Source organism: Ipomoea nil, unplaced genomic scaffold (assembly GCF_001879475.1).
Source record: "Ipomoea nil cultivar Tokyo-kokei standard unplaced genomic scaffold, Asagao_1.1 scaffold2847, whole genome shotgun sequence".
NCBI lineage: Eukaryota > Viridiplantae > Streptophyta > Magnoliopsida > Solanales > Convolvulaceae > Ipomoea > Ipomoea nil.
The window spans coordinates 403,166-421,977 of NW_017619275.1; the positions used below are offsets into that span (position 1 = coordinate 403,166).

The window sequence follows — 18,812 nt, forward strand, 5'->3', positions numbered from 1 at the left end:
AAGAACCTCCTCTGCGAGGGAGGAGATGAGCATACTCAAGATCGACTGATCTTGCTGAATCCAGTCGGCATGGTGCGGGTTGACAGTCGGGGAGGCCGAGGTGGTCGCCGATGAAGCAAGAAACTTCGGTGGGCAGGAATGTGTACCATCTACAAAACCATACAGGTTTTGGCCCCTCAAAAACGGGACTAGTTGCGCTCTTCAGAATAGGTAATTCGTGGCTGTCAGCTTGATGGATACGTAATGGTGTGCCTGCTGTAACATGGTGGTTGTTCGCCAGTCGGAGTGAGTGATAACCTGGGTGGAGGAATCGACCGGAGAGGTGGTGTTGCCTGTGGCAGGGGGGTTGTTTTGATTTTCACTGGCCATAGGATCAATGATAGGCTGATACCAAATGGAGTAGTTAATAATCTGTATATTCAATCAAATAACAAGAAGCACTGTACAGACTTATATAATAAAGCTCAGCACCACAATAGGTGGAGCAGCTAGAGAATGCTAAAGACTCTAACTGAAACATAACAAACTAATATTATTACTAATATTATTTAGCTGGACCAATAAAAGCCAATCATATTAACTACTTGAGAGATTTGTTGACAAAGAGAATATTCAAATCACACAACAAATTGATGTGAGAAGTATCTCGCAATGTCCTTGTTTGACAATCAGCAGTTAGCGGTTAGCGTTAGCGGATTTAACCAGCGAATTATATCAACGGTTGGTAAAAAGATATTTGAAAAAATTAATTGTTTAGATTAACATGTAAAATGACCTAAGGGTATACATATATTTAATAATAATTTAATTATAATAATTGTTTTAAAAAAAATATATATATATATAAGTAAGCTAATCATATTAACTACTTAAGGAGATTTATTGACAAAAAGACTATTCAAATCACACAACAAATTGAAGTGGGAAACTACCTCATAATGTCCTTGTTTGGCAATTAGCAGTTAACTCTTCGATATTAGTATATATTTAATATTTTATGCCCTAATTTTTATTTGCTCTCCCTTATGTCCCGTATTTGGTTTCAACCATACCTATACAATTATTTTATTACAATTATAATCAATCTTGACTATATTATCTTGCATTTGTAAACTTAGAATTACCTATTTAAATACGCAAATTCAACATTCAATTATTTATGCATGAAAAATTCCAATATAATCTTGCATTGATATACTTTAAAGTACTTATTTAAAAAAAAAAAAAACATTGGGCATTATCCCAATCGTGCAATGCGTGTAAAAAACTAGTTATATTATAAAAACCTACACTGCAAATTAAACAACTTTGAGCAGCTTTATGAATTTTAGACTTTTAGAGCAATAAACGGTTACGAAAAACTATTTAACCAAACACTTATATTGATTGTTTAATCAAGTCAAACAACTAATAGTGATCAAATAAGTCAAAATTGACTAATAGACTAACTAATTTACCAAACAAGATCATTATAAAAACCTATGCTGCAAATTAAACGACTTGTGGATAAATCTTTGGTGATGAACACTTTCAAAGAGTATTAGAGGTCATCAAAGTGCCATATTAGACAATACAATAACACCATATTATAATCTACCATCAATTAATATTACAATCAAAAGATATAATTTAATACACTGAAAAACAACTAAATTAAAATCACAAAGTATAGATATACAAGTAATAATACAACACATACTAAACCTCGTGACCACCGGCCATTAAATTAAAAGAAATACTTCTCCTTACCAGATGCTTTGTCGGGTCGGGATGTAGGAGGCCTTTAGGGTTGGGGTTCAACCTTTGGAAAGAAAGAAATACTTCCGCTTACCATTTATGATATGTGAAATGGTAATTTCTGGAATGTGAGATATCTTTGCATAGTTTTCACCATTTTGCTCTAAACTTGCCATCAATTTGTCACCCATATCATGGATACTAATTGCTTTAAGATTAGACAAATGTTGAATGCCCAGCGGCACCTGCTCAAGCAATTTGCATTCATCCATGTAAAACTCTTCAAGATGATGTAATGCACCTTCCTCAATTCTTATCCATTTTAGTGCCTCGAAGCCGATGATACGCAGATGCTTGAGCTTTGAGAACTTTTTGGCCTTGAAGCACAATCCTTCCCCTTCATAAGACTTTAAAAGGCAAAGATATGCTAACATGGGTAGATCTTGGAAAAATGGCAATGGATCTTCAACAAGCCTATTCCATTGCAAGCGTAGACTGGTTAAGCCTACAAGTGAGGATAACCATTGAGGTACTCTTTCCAGATGCCCTATCAATTGTAATGTACGAAGACGAAGAGGAACGACATATAGAGGATGCTGAATATCAAGGATCTCATCCTCTGAATTTGACACAAGACATAGAGAGCAAAGGTTTGTCAACTTTTCAAATGACGAACAAAATTCTTTACCATCCTCATGTCGCAGTTTTGTAACTCCAAGTCTTCTTAGTTGTGTTAGCTTTCCTATCTCAGACACTACATTAGTATCATTTGCTTGTATAAAACACAACTTTTGTAAAGACAGTAATTCTCCAATCTTAAATGGAGTATTAAAGCTTTGCGTACTAATCCAAGGATTACTCCATTCGTCTTGGTAACGGTATACAAGGAGATGCCAAAGTTTACAAAGTTTTAAGAGTTCATTTGGCAACTCAATCACATCAGTTTGCTTCAAATCAAGTGTCTCTAAGTTTTGAAGACGTCCTATAGATTTGGAAACGCTTCTCAACTTTGTTCTTCTCAAACTCAAGTACTTCAGTTGAAACAAGTTGAAAACTTCATCGGGAATTTCCTCTAGTTCAGCACCTCTTAAATCCAATACCTTTAGAGGAATATATTTAGCAGTAAACATCTTTGATAATGAAGATGATACTGCTGAGCTTGAAAGTGGTTCAAAGAAATGTAGAGAACGAAGATGCATATTTGATGAAGTGCATTGTATAATATTTTCATCAAACCTATGGATTGCTAGACGTCGAAACTTGTTGGAAGGTTCTATGTTCTGCCCAGTGGCAATAATGATTGTAAAGTTTTGCTCTACTGACTTGGAAAGAATAACTTCTCGCAAAATATCGTGCACTCGAAAGCCCTTCATCCTTCCATCGTCAGACTTCTCTACTATTTGAATTAAGTTTCTATGAAGTAATTCATTGAGATATGCTTCAGCAACTTTTTCTTTTACTTGATGTTGGCCGTTCTCCCTAACAAACCCTTCTGCATTCCATAGTCGAATCACTCTCATTTTTTCAATGATGATATCCTCTGGAAAGATGCTTAAGTACAGGAAACAATACTTGAGATAATATGGTAGATCATAGTAACTGAGGGAAAGCAAATTCTTCATGTTCATCATCCCGTCATTGCTTTCCATTTGGATGTTGAGGCAGCTCTGGAATCTTTCCCATTCTTCAATGCTCTCACTCTTTGTAGCCAACACCCCAGCTATCACCACAATCGCTAGGGGTAGACCATCACATCTCTTTAAGATGTTCTTAGCAATGTTCACCAAGTGTTGAGGGCACAAACCACATAAGAATGTCTTTCTACAAAACAAAGTCCATGAATCTTCAGAGGACAAGGACTCTAAAGGGTAGACAATGCCGCCGCGGGTTTCGTGGCTTGTGTAGGCACCAATTTCACTATTCCTTGTTGTGATAAGTATACGACTACCAAAACTCTGCCTAGGAAATGAATATTTGATAGCCATCCAAGCATTAATGTCCCAAATGTCATCAAGAACAATTATGTATCTTTGTCCCGAAAGAATGTTCTTAATGAATTCTTTCAATTTATTTGAGTTCATGGCTTCAAAATCTTGAGTGGGCTTTTGCTTAGTTTGCTCCACTAGTTGCTTAATTGCATCTTTTAGCAACTCCTCAATCTTAAATGTTTCAGAAAATGTAACCCACACATGATACTGAAAGTGACTTATCACTTTGGCATCATCATAAACTTTTTTAACCAAAGTAGTCTTTCCCAAACCCCCCATTCCGACTACAGAATGAATCTTTAAATCATCATCAACGTCAAGCAGAAGACTAACAAGAAAATGCTTGGGTTTTTCAATACCTACCAGATCCGACTCTTCTAGCAAAAGGGCATCCCCTCGGCTATCATACCACCATTTGTTGTAGCTGTGGACAGTGTGAGCAGAGGTTGTTAACAAGCTTGGCTGTTCCTGAGAGATATTGTTCACTCTGGCCTTGATCCTTCGCAGCGCAAGAGCAAGCCTTCGCCGAGCTCTCAAGTTCTTGACGGAAGTGTATATGTTCTTGATCTTACCATAGAATCCCCCACTGCTCCACCCACCTCCAAAGCGGATCAAGAATTCGTCAAGTACATCTTCGGCGTCATAAGCCAGCTCCCGGACTATCTTCACCCAAGCTTTAACTTGAGGATCACTTTCTTCCGTCTCGTCCGCAACTCTCAAAACCGCCGTCAAACGATCGAAAGCATTCTTGACGTCTTCCGCATCATCTCTAATCCCTCCCAAGAGCGAGTACTCTTCACGGATCAACACTGATAATTGGTCCAACAGAAACGTTACAGCAGCGTCCGCCATGACTTTGTTACCGGCGAAGAAATGGTAGCAACTTGAATTGGCGGTGTTGTTTACTGGAAGTGGAAGAAGCAGAAACAGAATTTGATTTGATTTAGTGTGCAAAATGAAATGATTTCCTTTAGATGAATTATTGCATTCTCAATATTTGAAGGCCAAAGTCGTCCAAAACAGCGGACACAAATTATCTTTTCTATTAATTCAACTAGAGGTCCATTGTCTTTGGTGTCAATTTCAAGTTTAGTTTTGGACTATCGTTTTTGGCATTTAACATCCATAGACTATTATTTTTTAGATACTTTGGGGTTGTTTGGTTCACGGATTGTAAGATTACCTTAGGAAATGTTAGATTGCTGGGAATGTTAGATTACTGGGAATGTTAGATTCCTGTGTTTGGTTAAAATTGGGGTATGTAATATAATGATGTTTGGTTTAGGGTTATCTTTTATACACACTATAATATCCTTAACATATTTTCATATATTTTAATAAATTTAAAAATTAAAATAAATAAATAAGATAAAGGTAACATATATAATTACATGATTTTAAAATATTAACTAAATTCTTGAACTTGAGAAACAAAATTATTTTATAAGCTAACATAACATAATAAAAATAAAAAATATATATAATTACAAAAATAATTATATATATATATATATATATATATATATATATATATATATATATATATATAAACTAACATAACCAAGGTTATCTTACATTACCTAAGATTTTGAGGGGAATCACATTCCCTTCAAAATCCTATGTGGAGGGAATGTGACATTCCTTGGGAATGTTTGATTCCCTAAGATAATATGAACCAAACACCGGAATGTGAGCTTTGGAATGTCACATTCCCTAGTCTTTTTCATTACTTTTTTTATTTTTAGTAAGGACACTTTTGTCTCTTCATATTTTTCTTTTGTTATTTTTCCGATTTCAACTGGTTTAATTGGTTTAGGACTTTACAAAAAATTGGTAGAAAAATATAATTACTAAAGATCATAGGTTACTTAAAGTTATAAACGAATTAAGCTGGTCGAAACCAGAAAAATAATAAAAGAAAAATATGAAGAGACAAAAATGCCCTTACTAAAAATAGGAAAAGTGATAAAAAGGACTAAAAGTGTGAAAAAAAAAAAGTCTAGAGATGTTAAATGGCAAAAGCGATAGTCTGGAACTAAATTTGAAGTTCCCATCAAAGACAAGGGACCTCTGGTAGAATTAACTCCAATTTAATATTATATTATTTTAGTCCACCACCTATAAATATAAAAAAGATAAAAGTTGACCAAGGTTTGAACGTCGGCAGAGACCGTGTGAGGATCATGGGCAGTGCCATGGAGTAGTGGGGACAGCTGCCTCCTTCACCCACCCACCTCACCCCTTATATATAGGGGACCATATATATATATATATATATATATATATATATATATATATATATATATATATATATATATGGATTCTGTGAGAACACTTCAATAAGATAGAAATAAGAACCAACCGCAGCTTTATATTTGTAGAAATAAGAACACTTCAGATTTAAAAAAAAAAAAAAAAAAAAAAAAAAAGACACGATGACAGTTTCGTAATTATCATCAACTCCGTTGTGCAAACTTTAACACTTAAATATTCAATCTTTAATAACTAAATATGCAAATCTGGTAAATTTTATAAATCAATGGAAATTGTAACTTTTAAATGGTTACACCTTAAGTAGTAAAAAGTGAATCATTTGACCAAATAAAATAAAAATTCAGTCATAAAACTCCAAAATCGAAACCCGACTTGCAATGTACTTCGCATTCAGCAAGTGCAAACTTTTAATACTAAATATGAAAAATGTTAACACTAAGTATGCAAAACGTTAATACTAAATGTGCCATCATGTTTGCATGGTAAAGTTGGTGATAATTACAAAAATGCCGCTGCATTTTTTTTTAAAAAAACTTTTATCTTGTGCATTCAAAATTTCCAGATGTAAGGTTGTAGTTAGTTCTACCTTAGTTTTCTCCTGGGGACTTGTTCTAATATGATCCAATACATACATACATACATACATACATACATACATACATACATACATACATACATACATACATACATACATACATACATACATATATATATATATATATATATATATATATATATATATATATATATACTCATGATCAAATGACTCTACCCTCTTCCTATGAGTCCGTGTGGACAGATTTGGGTCATTGAATGTTTGAGATCAATGGCATAGATTTTTGCAACTCTGCAAGTGAAGTGCACAGTACAGTTGCAAGTTGCACAGTTGCCCAGTTGCACACCGATATTTAATTTGGCCCTGTCTGTTGAGTCATTGACTCACCATGATTTACATCCTGCCAAATGTTCTATCGGATTGAGATGTATGAGACCCTTGTGATTGGAGATTCACCTTTGGGAGAAAAGAAAAAGTTAAAAATTTAACATGCGTTACTTACTCAAGGACACTCATTAGTTAAATTTTGTTAAAAGTTAAAATTTTAACATTCATTAGTTACTCAAGGATTGTCACTCGTTAAATTTTCTTACATTTAAAAACACAGGAATTTATATTTTGGATCGAGTCCACATAGTATTATGCGAAGTGTTATGCTGTGCAACCGTGTGCACCATGCATGGTGCATACGGTTGTAAAAACGACGTCGTTTTGACATTCGCCTTAAAAAAAATTCAGTTTTAATTTGATTGCCGTTAACGGCGTTATGTTGTGCATAATTTGAACTATATGGTTCATTCATTCTAGATATATAGTTCATTATTCATTCTAGATATATAGTTCATTCATTTTGGATATATATATTTCATTCATTCTGGATATATAGTTCATTCATTCTGGATATATAGTTCATTCATTTTGGGTATATATAGTTCATTCATTCTGGATATATAGTTCAAATTATGCACAACATAACGCCGTTAACGACAATTGAAACTTTTTTTTTTTTTTTTTTAAAGTAGGACGCGCGTTTTTAATCAAAACGACGCCGTTTTTGCAATCGTGTGCACCATGCATGGTGCACATGGTTGCACGACATAATTTGCGGCATTATGCACCTTGGATCGGAACGACAAGATACTGAATTATTCATACCTGTAAAGTACATAATTTCATAATACAAGACACAAAAATTCACAATACAAGACACATACACATGTTATATATTTACTTAATTTTTTCAAATTTAATTTAGGTACATAATTTATGTTCATAGGCACAGAATTTCACAAACACAAGATACATAAATTCATAACATAAGACACAATTACTAATTTGTTTCAGGTACATAATTCATACTTTAATTAAGGTACAAAATTTCATAACACTAGACACAAAAACTCACAACATAAGACACATACGCATCCACCAGGGTCCACAATGCAAACCATGGTCCATGATATAAGGATTGTAAAAACACTTAACAATTATTGATTTTTATTTAATTTGAAATCAAAAGAATAGTTATTATTTTAGTCCACCACCTATAAATATAAAAAAAAAATTAAAAATTTAGGGACAATTCAACCAAGCTTGTTAGACTGTTGACTTAGAAATCACACGAATTTTAGTTAGAACTCGGATGTTATTAATTCATAAGCTACTTGACTTATTATGTTGAAAAGTTACTATGAATAAGTTAGATGGTAGTCCTAAGCCAAGCACCTTGTGCTTAGATGACACCTTTGTGGCTCTCCTTGAAGGAAGGTCACAGGACCGAATGCCGGTGGTGGGGTCTTAACTCTTCGGGTTGCATTAGATAGAGAAAATATAGAATATATACTAATAGAGAAACAGTATTAAAAAAAAATGGTAGTCCTAAAAAAAAGAATTAAGTGATGATTAATTAAATGAATTATTGCATTCTCAATAATTGAAGGCCAAAGTGGACCGACCAAAAGAACAACCATGACTCCACTACTACTAATGGCAGACACAATAATAACAAAGTGGATCAAAATGGCATGGCAAAATATATATTATCAATGGTTCAATCTAAGACGTATAGTTATTGGCATGCATAAATATTATAGGCCAAAGTGAACAAATTAATGGCTGACACAATAATAACAAATTTGACCAAAATGACCGCAAACTTTGGGAAGAAATGGCATTTTTTTTTCCTGAGTTATATGCTTATAACACTTTTTTTCTCCTGAGTTACTCATGTATTCACATTTGTCCCCTCAATTATTATAAAAGTAGTGATTTTTCCCCTATGATATATTAAATGGACATTTCTACCCTTAAAATAAATATTTTATTTATTTTTCTTCTTCAACAAATTATTCTTCCAAAGTTTCACCTCTATGACCAGTTGAGCTATCCATGCGGGCTTCTTCAACAAATTATTATTTATACGTAGGGATGACCACGGTTCGGTTCGAACTGAACTGGACACTATAGCAATCAAATTGAAATTATTTTGTTATGATTCAGAACCAGAATCCAATATTTGGGTTTCCGTTTATTAAAATCGTGAAATAAAAAAGATGAATCCTGAACCGTGAACCGGAGATTAAAATCGGAACAACTACTAGCATTAGCTTAAAATTAGAATTATAATATTTACAAATAGTGTATGTTCTTTTTCGCATTTATTATGATTCTCACATATAAGTATATATAAACGCGATTTGGTTTTGATTTTGAACTGTTAATTCAAGGTTTCATATTCAATTTGAACTGCTGATTCAAACATTCTTTTAAAATTTTATTTTTTATTTTAAAAATATTCTAAATTCAACAACTAATGTATTTTATTTTTTCAATTCAAAACATGAACTGGCAGTTTCGGTTTGTGATTTTAATAAACTCTAAATATCGGGTTCCGGTTCTAAATTGTCATTATAACCTTTCTGTTTAGTTGCTATAGTGTCTTTCGGTTTGAACCAAATCGTGATTATAATTTGTTGGAGAAGAAAAATAAATGAAATATTTATTTTTAGGGTATATGTGTCCATTTAACATATCAGGGGGAAAAACTGGCACTTAAATAATTCAGGGGAAAAAAGTGCTATAAGAATATAATACAGGAAAAAAAGTGTCATTTTCCCATATATATATATATATATATATATATATATATATATATATATATATATATATATATATATATATATATATATATATATATATATATATTATCAATAGTTCAAGAAAATAACAAATTAAAGAAAAGGAATCTGTTAATAAAACTAATTACTGATTTATCAATGTAGACAATATGTGTATTTATCAATAACTCTACATTTCAAGTGCTAAATTTGTATGTAATAACTTTTTCCAATGTTTAATAACTTTTTTTCAGTGGATAAATACATTGAGTGATCAATCAATAATAAATTGGCATTATCATTTTAAAGACACACACACACAGAGATATATATATATATATATATATATATATATATATATATATATATATATATATATATTAACATGATATTCAAGAGGGCCCGCATGGGTAGCTCAACTGGTCATAGAGGTGAAACTTTGGAAGAATGACCAGGGATCGAGTTTCACCAGCGGTAGTGTGGGAGCAACCTCTCGAAGTGAGGGGGCCTCCTTGCGTGCAGTGAGCATCGGTCTAGCCTCTATGGTTCATGTTCTCCCAAGTGAGGGGGCCTCCTTGCGTGCAGTGAGCATCGGTCTAGCCTCTATGGTTCATGTTCTCCCAAATGATCTGTTGGGCCGGTGGTTCATGTTCTCCCAAGTGAGGGGGCCTCCTTGCGTGCAGTGAGCATCGGTCTAGCCTCTATGGTTCATGTTCTCCCAAATGATCTGTTGGGCCGGGGTGTGGGGACCCCTTAGGGTTGGGGTTTAGCCTTTTGGAAGAATGATATTCAAGAGGCACCTAATCTTATCTCAACAACTATCTTAAGTTTTATTAGTGTTGGCAAGAATCAACCTTTTTTAGTCTCACGTAGGTTTTATTCTCTCTCCCTGAGAACTAGGGTTTTCTCTCGTACCCCCCTGAGATCTAGGGTTCTGTCGGTTTTCTTGCGTGTGATCGGGCGATCATCGACGATTTGGCTATGGATGTGCGTGAAATCATTGCATCTACTGTGGAGATACGTCTGGAAGATGTAGAACAGGGTGTGCATTTTGACGACGAGGGATATGGTGTCGCAATGCAACTGCCGGAACGTCGCACATGGACGTTGGTTGGCCGGTTCCTTACGGACCGAAACATGAAAGTGGAGATGATGAAGCGAGTCATGGCCTCGGCATGGCGGCCACTCATGGGAATTGAGATAACGGACGTTACCCCGAACTTATATCTCTTTACATTCTTTGATGAGGCAGACATGCGCCGGGTGTTGGAGGAGGGTCCTTGGGCGTTTGAGAACGCGACGTTTTTTTTGCCAGGTTTTGAATGACGGGGAAGATCCAACGCAAGTAGTGTTGAACACTGTGGACTTCTGGCTGCAGGTTTATGATATTCCATTGGGATACCGGACTGTAAAGGTGCTCACTACAAGAAAAATGCACATAGACAACGGTTATTAACCGTTGTCGTAGGGGTATAATTTCTGTTGTTGAAGCCAGTGTTGTTGTAAGTCCCGCGCATAGACAACGGTTTTTTAACCGTTGTCTTTTCTAGAAACAACAACGGTTTTTTAACCGTTGTCTATTCAGTGTTGTTGAAGCCGGTGTTGTTGTAAGTCACGCACATAGACAACGGTTAATAACCGTTGTCTTTTCTAGAAACGACAATGGTTTTTTAACCGTTGTCTATTAAGTGTTGTTGAAACCGGTATTGTTAAAAGTCACGCACATAGACAACGGTTATTAACCGTTGTCTTTTCTATAAACAACAACGGTTTTTTAACCGTTGTCTATTAAGTGTTGTTGAAGCCGGTGTTGTTAAAAGTCACGCACATAGACAACAGTTATTAACCGTTGTCTTTTCTACCAACGACAACGGTTTTTTAACCGTTGTCTATTAAGTGTTGTTGAAACCGGTGTTGTTAAAAGTCACGCACATAGACAACGGTTATAAACCGTTGTCTTTTTTACCAACAACAACGGTTTTTTAACCGTTGTCTATTAAGTGTTGTTGAAATCGGTGTTGTTAAAAGTCACGCACATAGACAACGGTTATTAACTGTTGTCTTTTCTACCAACGACAACGGTTTTTTAACCGTTGTCTTTTAAGCGTTGTTGAAACCAGTGTTGTTAAAAGTCACATACATAGACAACGGTTTTTAACTGTTGTCTTTTCTTTAAAAGACAACAGTTATAAATTGTTGTCTATTGTGTGTTGTTGAAATCGCTTTTGTCACACCCATAAACTGTTGTCTTTTGTAGAAAAGTCAACGGTTTCTAACTGTTGTCTATTGTAAAATAGACAACGGTTTTTAACCGTTTTTCAACTGCTTAAATTATAATCATATAAAAAAAAACAATTTATCCATTCACCATATGTTTCAAAGTGTAGTTACATAATTGTGCACAAGCTAATAAGGTTCAAAATAACAAGTCAAAAGACTTCCATGACCAATTCTAATTATCATCCAAGTCATAATACTACTACACAAAAAATAATTCCCCGAACCAATTCAAGTCCAAATAATCACAACGTTCTAATGACCAAATCATACCTACTCTATATGACTTGATAGAATATCGGCCCATTCAGAACGCACCATATCAATAACCGCTCTGTCATAATCAACTTGTTGAAACTACATGTAAAAAGTAAGAAAATAAATTAGTATAGATATAAATAATTTGCAATGAAATGCAAAATAAGTTAGGAGTAATTCGGAAAGCTCTCCAATCTGGAAGGTTATAGTACAGAAAAGCTAGATAGGAAACACTAAAATGGCAACTTGCTAGACAGGAAACTAAAATGGCATACTAGAGTCTATTCATGTAGAGTAAAATCAATGCATTGGCAATACAAATCTCTTCCTCAAGGCCCAAGCAAAACAAAACACATCCTCTATATAATGCCACTGCAACCAAGAACTTGACAATCTGGATTGATGAGAATCCTAATTTGCTCTTTAACTGTATGCAAATACTATCAAGTCAAATAGGCTCTATACCAAAGTTGGTTGACTTGTTTCTATATTCTGCCATATTTCCATGAAAAAGATCAAATCTTTGTAATTGAGTGTTTATAAGCCGGCCGGATTTTGACACTTAACACCAAACCACAAAGATTAAGCACACTTTAGTTTATAAGACAAACATGATTAAATAAAAGCTTCACATTATATTTCTGCCATAGCACCATACATTAAGATAAAATTAAGACTTCTTGAACGATACTACATTGAAGTGCAAAATCAAACCAACAAAGAGAACTATATTGCAGTAAAATACTTGGACTATACTATTTTGTGTACTTTGAACCTGCAGATATACTATTGTAGGTTTCCCTTAAGGAAAAGTTTCTTCTTGATGTGTCTTTGTAGATGATACTTATCCACTTCTACTGCTCCCAGTTACCCACTGATAGTTGATAAACAACAGGTTTTCTTATTACTGCCCTCAACTTAGTTAAGTGTTATCTACATTAGTTGAGATTATTCATTAAATACTTACTATGTTCTGTATAGGCGGTTTGTTTGGATGCTTGCAAGAAGCTCCATGAGATAGGAACATTTACTGATATGCTCTTGCCAGATAAGGGAAGTGGCACAGAATCTGAAAAGGTTGAGGAAAATGATGAAGGTGATCCCCTTCCTGGAACTGCCAGGCATAGGGAGTTTTATCCTGAAGGTGTAGCTGACATTCTCCGGGTTAGTTTCACTTAGTTTTGTTTTTTTGCTTTTTGCTTTTTGCTTTTTGTTTCTGTTTTTCCTTGTTTGACACTTCTGAACAGGTATTGGCCAAAATAATTAGGTGGTAGAAATTGAAGGGGAAGAAGAAAACCCCACAGGATCATTTTCTGATGCTCATGATGTGTGATGACTTAATAAGATCTATTGTAATTACTTGCAAAGCAGACACAATTGTCTATATAGTATTTTTCTTGTAGGTGAAGTCATTTTTTTCTAGTGAATTCTTTTTTTAGGTCCATGCAAATGAAATTAAATGTATTCCAAAGTTCCAAAGGGTCTAAAGTTGCAACTTGCAGCTCAATGACAAGTTTCTTATGCAGCACTTTGCACTTTGACAAATAAACAACTCGAATACAATGCGAAAAAAATCAAATATCACAGTTTGGTGCAGAGTTTAAATTACAAGGTTCTTTATTTTGTAGTTTAAATTTATTTGTTATAGTAAAAATCATTAAACAGATGATATGAAGAACAAAGTTGTCTCTCATTCTCAAAGACTTAAAGTGTATATATACACACGATGAAGCTAGAATAGGAAAGGAAGCACTAGCTCATGAAAAAAGGATTCGAAAAGAACTTGAGAAACAGGATCTTTTAAGGAGAAAGGTATATTTTTATGTTCCTTCAAACCTTTGGATTTTATTATTATTATTTTATTATTTATTATTATTATTATTATTTTTTTGCAACTACTTTCTGCAATTTTACTTTTGAAATCTGAAACAATTTTCTTTTCTCACTTAAGAGGGAAGAACAAGTGAAAAAGGAAATGGAAAGACTGGATCGTGAGAGAAGGAAAGAAGAACAAAGGCTAATGCGTGAACAACAGAGGAAGGAAGAGAGGTTTCAACGTGAGGAAAAGCGTGAAATGGAAACACGAGAGAAATTTTTGCAGAGAGAGCTTTTGAGGGTATGTTTGAGGGCGGTTTTATTTTAGTTTCTCTCCTTAAACTTCTGCTATATTCAGTGGCTGATAGCTACCATATTTCTTGTATATTGAGTCCAGGCTGAGAGGAAAAGACAGAAAGAAGAGCTTCGCAAAGAGAGGGAAGCAGCAAAACAGAAGGCTGCTATGGAGAGGGCAGCAGCACGGAAATTTGCTAAAGAAACCATGGAGTTAATTCATTTGTTTACACATTATCAAAATATACATGTTTGTTTGACTAAAAAGAGCATAGCAGATTACAAAGTAACCAGTTGAGGAAGCATAACTAGGACAGCAAGGCTATGAAGCCATGTGTTGTAGAAAATTTAGGGAATAAGAAAATTCAACGATCAAGAACAAGCAAAAGATTGCAACATCACTGTCACTGTATCAAGCACGGATCCTCAGAGTTTCTAGTGAAGAGTTAATGAGTAATTGCAAAAATTATTATGCAATAGCCAATAGAAAAAGCAAGCAAGGAGTTGATAATCAATCAAGGATATGCAAACAACTGAAACACAAAACACACCTAGTAATATATACTTGTATACACCTGGTAATACAGAGTTGTATAAAGAAGACAAGGATTTTGGTTTAAAAATTGCATAATATCTAATACTCCATAGCCAAGTTCGGTTGTGAGGGAGTTGGAAAAATTACTGCAAAAACTATTGTCAGTACAAAACAGAAGAGACAAGGAAGCAATAATTTGATTATCAATCTGGGATATGTAAACAACTCAAACACAACATAATACTAGCAATATAGACTTGTATACCGACAAGGATTTTTGGTAAAAAGAAAACATGTAGTATCTAAATGCCAAGCCAGGGGGAATCAGAACTTGGAACATCAACCTTGATGAGCTGAAATCTTATATTCATGGTGGATGATACACTCTGAAGATAGATGACATGAAAAATATGCACAACTGTGTATCACAGAGACATAGACAGACCTCCAACATAGTATCATAAGAAACAACAGGGAAACTCAGGACAAAGTTCACATCATCAGTGTCCTTTGACTCCCTTCATATGGATAAAACACCCCAAACAACTACAGCCTATTCAAGCAATTCAACACTATAAAATTTCCAGGAGTAGTCCACATATTTCAAGGTTTCTTCAGGTAAAGAAACCCAAACAGAACCATCCACTGATTCATATATAATATAGACACACACACTGTATTAAAAGCTTTTAACTAAAGAAAGCTCAAAACTGCAAATTCAAACTTTCAAAGAAGACATTTTAATATTTCTACCTCACGCAAAGCTCAAGGTAATACAATTAATTTAGGGAGTAAGAAAATTCACAACCTAATAATCCAACAATTAATCTAGGGTTTAGGACTAACCTGTAGGTTTGTGATGGGGAATCCAACGGTGGAAGAGTAGGGAGGAGGAGATGGCGGTAGAGGAGGGAAGAGGTGTAGGTTGAGAGCGACGCTGACGGGAGACGGCGGCGCAGCTGACCGCGGAGGGCTTCTGTGTTGTCGACGGCGACGTGGACTCAGCGACGGCGACTGCGGAGAGCTTCTCTGTTGTCGACTTCCACCCAGGCTCAGCGACGGCGACTGTGGAGAGCTTCTCTATTGTCGACTTCCACCCAGGCTCAGCGACGGCGACTGCGGAGAGTGGCGGTCGGCGGAGTTTGATGGAGTTGTATCTGAACGAGTTGTTGTCTGATATGAGAGGGAAATTTTGTCTGTGCGAGTTGTTGTCTGATCGGAGAGTGGCGGTCGGCGGAGTTGTTGTGCGAATTTTTGTCTTAGAGGGAAAGACAAAAATTTCATTCCCAATTTTGTTTTAGAGGGAAATTTTGTCTTAGAGGGAAATTTTATCTTAGCTTAGAGGGAAATTTTGTAACAAAATTTTAGTTTAATTAATTACTTGGGTCGCTACATCCGGTTAATTAAAATAGTTCCGGGTATATAGGTACAAAACACGAGATTCATAGATTTCTATAATGTAGTTAGATTCATAATAATTTCTATATAGTATATTTCTAATTTAAATACAGTTGTATAGATTAATAATTTCTATACAGTAAATTCATAATTTCTATACTGCAGATTCATAATTTCTGTATTGTTGATTGATAATTTCTAAACTGTATAGTTATCAACAATTGGAAATATGCATTTCAATTCAAAAATTATGAATATATAGTTTGGTATTTATGAACATAAAGCTAATTAAGATCGCGGCAAAAGAAATGGGATATAGCTAACTGTACAGCATCGATCAACTACTCTTTCATATTCATTCTCAATGTGTCCCAGGCATGCCGGAAGGGTCGATTACCAACATATAGCTAACCTTGTTAGTCATGCGCTAGCCGGAAGGGTCGATTACCAACATAGCTAACCATGTTAGTCATGCGCTAGTCGGAAGGGTCGATTACCAACATATAGCTAACATTGACAGTCACTAGCCGGAAGGGTCGATTACCAACATATAGCTAACCTTGTTAGTCATGCGCTAGCCAGAAGAGTCGATTACCAACCTCGGCCCCTATCATACCGCCCGTAACCCTACACATCATACCGCACCATTATTGTTTTTTATACTTGATAATTATTATTGTTTTTTAATTCCTAGATTGGTCTTAATTGTAATATAATTAAAAATAAAACTTTAATAATGAATTATTTTGAAATTTTGGTGAATAATTTTATATATTTAAATATGAACGAAAATAGAACTATTAAATTAACTTTTGAATTGTATTCTTTCTTTGTTAAATTATAGGTAAAAGATAAGGTGTAACACTTTAATACATAAGAGTTGGTGTGGCTTGGTGGATTTAGTTTTGTTTGTTATGTTATGTTAAAGGTCTTGGGTTCTATCCTTCGTGGTGGTATTCTTAACCTATTTTATACAATCATTGTCTTGGTTCTTAAAGACAACACATAAACAAACTGGTAATATACTAGATGTTGCACTCAAGTACACAAGTGTTGGTGTGTCTTGGTGGATTTAGTTTAGTTTACTATGTTAGAGGTCTCAAGTTTTATTCTTTTTGGGGGGAATTCTTCAACTATTTTCTAAAATTGTTGTTTTGGTTTTCACAAACAAAACAGAAGGAACCCAGTTATATACCAGATGTTGCACCTTTAGAAATAAGAGTTGTTGTTGCTTAGTTGGTTAGACTGCTTGCTTGTTAAGTTTGAGGTCATAGGTTCGACTCTTGTTGTTAACATCCTAGTTTTTATTTTATATACCTGTTAAATAATAATGCGCAAAGACAACAGAATTTTTAAAATCGTTGTCTTTGTAGTGTTGTGTATTTAAATACGCTTAAAGACAACATACCAAAGACAACGGTTAAATAAAACCGTTGTCTTAAACAAATAAAGAACACGCAACGACAACGGTTATATAAAACCGTTGTCGTTATAGTGTTGTGTATTCGAGTGCGCTTAACGACAACACACCAACGACAACGGTTAAATAAAACCGTTGTCTTTTTTTAAAAAAAGAGCACACAAAGACAACGGTTGTTTACAACCGTTGTCTATCTAGTGTTGTGTATTCCATTGCGCTTAAAGACAACACACCAACGACAACAGTTAAAAAAACCGTTGTCTTATTTAAAAAAAAACGCACATAGACAACGGTTTTAAAAAACCGTTGTCGTTGTGGTGTTGTCTTTTCACAAAATACACAAAGACAACACACTTATAACAACGGTTAAGTAAAAACCGTTGTCTTTGACAAAAGTGTTGCATCAAAGACAATAGTTTTGGACTAAACTGTTGTCTTTTATACAAAAGACAACACTTTTCTTAAAAACTGTTGTCTTTCTAATGTTGTCTATGTGCATTTTTCTTATAGTGGCTTGAGCGGATTAGGGATTTCACGAGGGTGTTTTTACGTTATGATGAACGTAATTTTGAGAGACCGTGGACCTCGTTCTACCGGGTACGTATAACACATGATGTATCTGTCCCTTTGTAACGTCGTATGAAGATGATCATGCGGGATGGGACGTGGGTCTGGATAAATTTCAAGTACGAGCGTTTGCATATGTTCTGTTTTTTTTTTTGTGATGTAATGGGGCATACTGATAAATTCTGTTTAGCTGCTCGTCGTTCGTTATTGACACCAGATCAATATCTGTTTGGTGCGGCTATGAGAGCTGGTGGTAATAATCCGGCCAAGATATTGGGTGATAAGTGGTTTAAGATCAGGCAGGAGAGAAGGAAAGAAATCGGGTTTGATGTTGGTGGCTACGGACACAATGTTGCGGTAGCAGGTGGGCCGGCTATATCCGGAACAAGGGGTCGGGTGGCGGTGGGTAGAGCTGCGGGGGAGGGTGGTGACGGTCAGTTGGGGTTGGCGAGGGAGAAAGGGGTAGTTGGGGAGGAAGAGGGAGTAAGGGTGGATCCAAAGAGACGTAGAATGGATGGGGAGATTGGTGGTGGAGTGGAAGTAGGGGTGGACATTGAGCTGGAAAGCTTATGTTTGG

At 35.1% G+C, this 18,812-nt stretch overlaps 2 protein-coding genes and 1 long non-coding RNA gene across 3 annotated transcripts in view; 2 read left to right on the forward strand and 1 right to left on the reverse strand.

Annotated features, from left to right (window-relative positions):
* Positions 1-1,498: 1,498 nt before the first annotated feature.
* Positions 1,499-18,812, reverse strand: part of LOC109160445 (disease resistance protein RPM1-like) — an 81,448-nt gene continuing 64,134 nt past the window's right edge. The window contains exon 3 of the mRNA XM_019308741.1: positions 1,499-4,579. Coding sequence (XP_019164286.1) covers positions 1,797-4,577 — 2,781 coding nt within the window. The 5' untranslated portion in view covers positions 4,578-4,579 and the 3' untranslated portion in view covers positions 1,499-1,796. The remainder of the gene's footprint in view (positions 4,580-18,812) is intronic.
* Positions 13,206-13,614, forward strand: LOC109160450. Its single transcript, XR_002050740.1, has 2 exons — positions 13,206-13,370; positions 13,454-13,614. It is a non-coding gene; the product is annotated as an uncharacterized LOC109160450 (long non-coding RNA).
* On the forward strand, positions 13,937-14,613 carry LOC109160435 (homeobox-DDT domain protein RLT2-like). The gene is made up of 3 exons (XM_019308734.1): positions 13,937-14,018; positions 14,158-14,322; positions 14,419-14,613. Exons 2-3 carry the CDS (start codon positions 14,182-14,184, stop codon positions 14,611-14,613), a joined length of 336 nt encoding a protein of 111 aa, XP_019164279.1. The 5' UTR covers positions 13,937-14,018; positions 14,158-14,181.

What these genes read in the sequence shown, in the direction of transcription:
- LOC109160435 (XM_019308734.1), top strand. Translation starts at nt 14,182, where the DNA reads ATGGAAAGACTGGATCGTGAGAGAAGGAAAGAAGAACAAAGGCTAATG. An exon ending in TGCAGAGAGAGCTTTTGAGG is followed by an intron (nt 14,323 to 14,418) that starts GTATGTTTGAGG and finishes TATTGAGTCCAG; the next exon opens with GCTGAGAGGAAAAGACAGAA.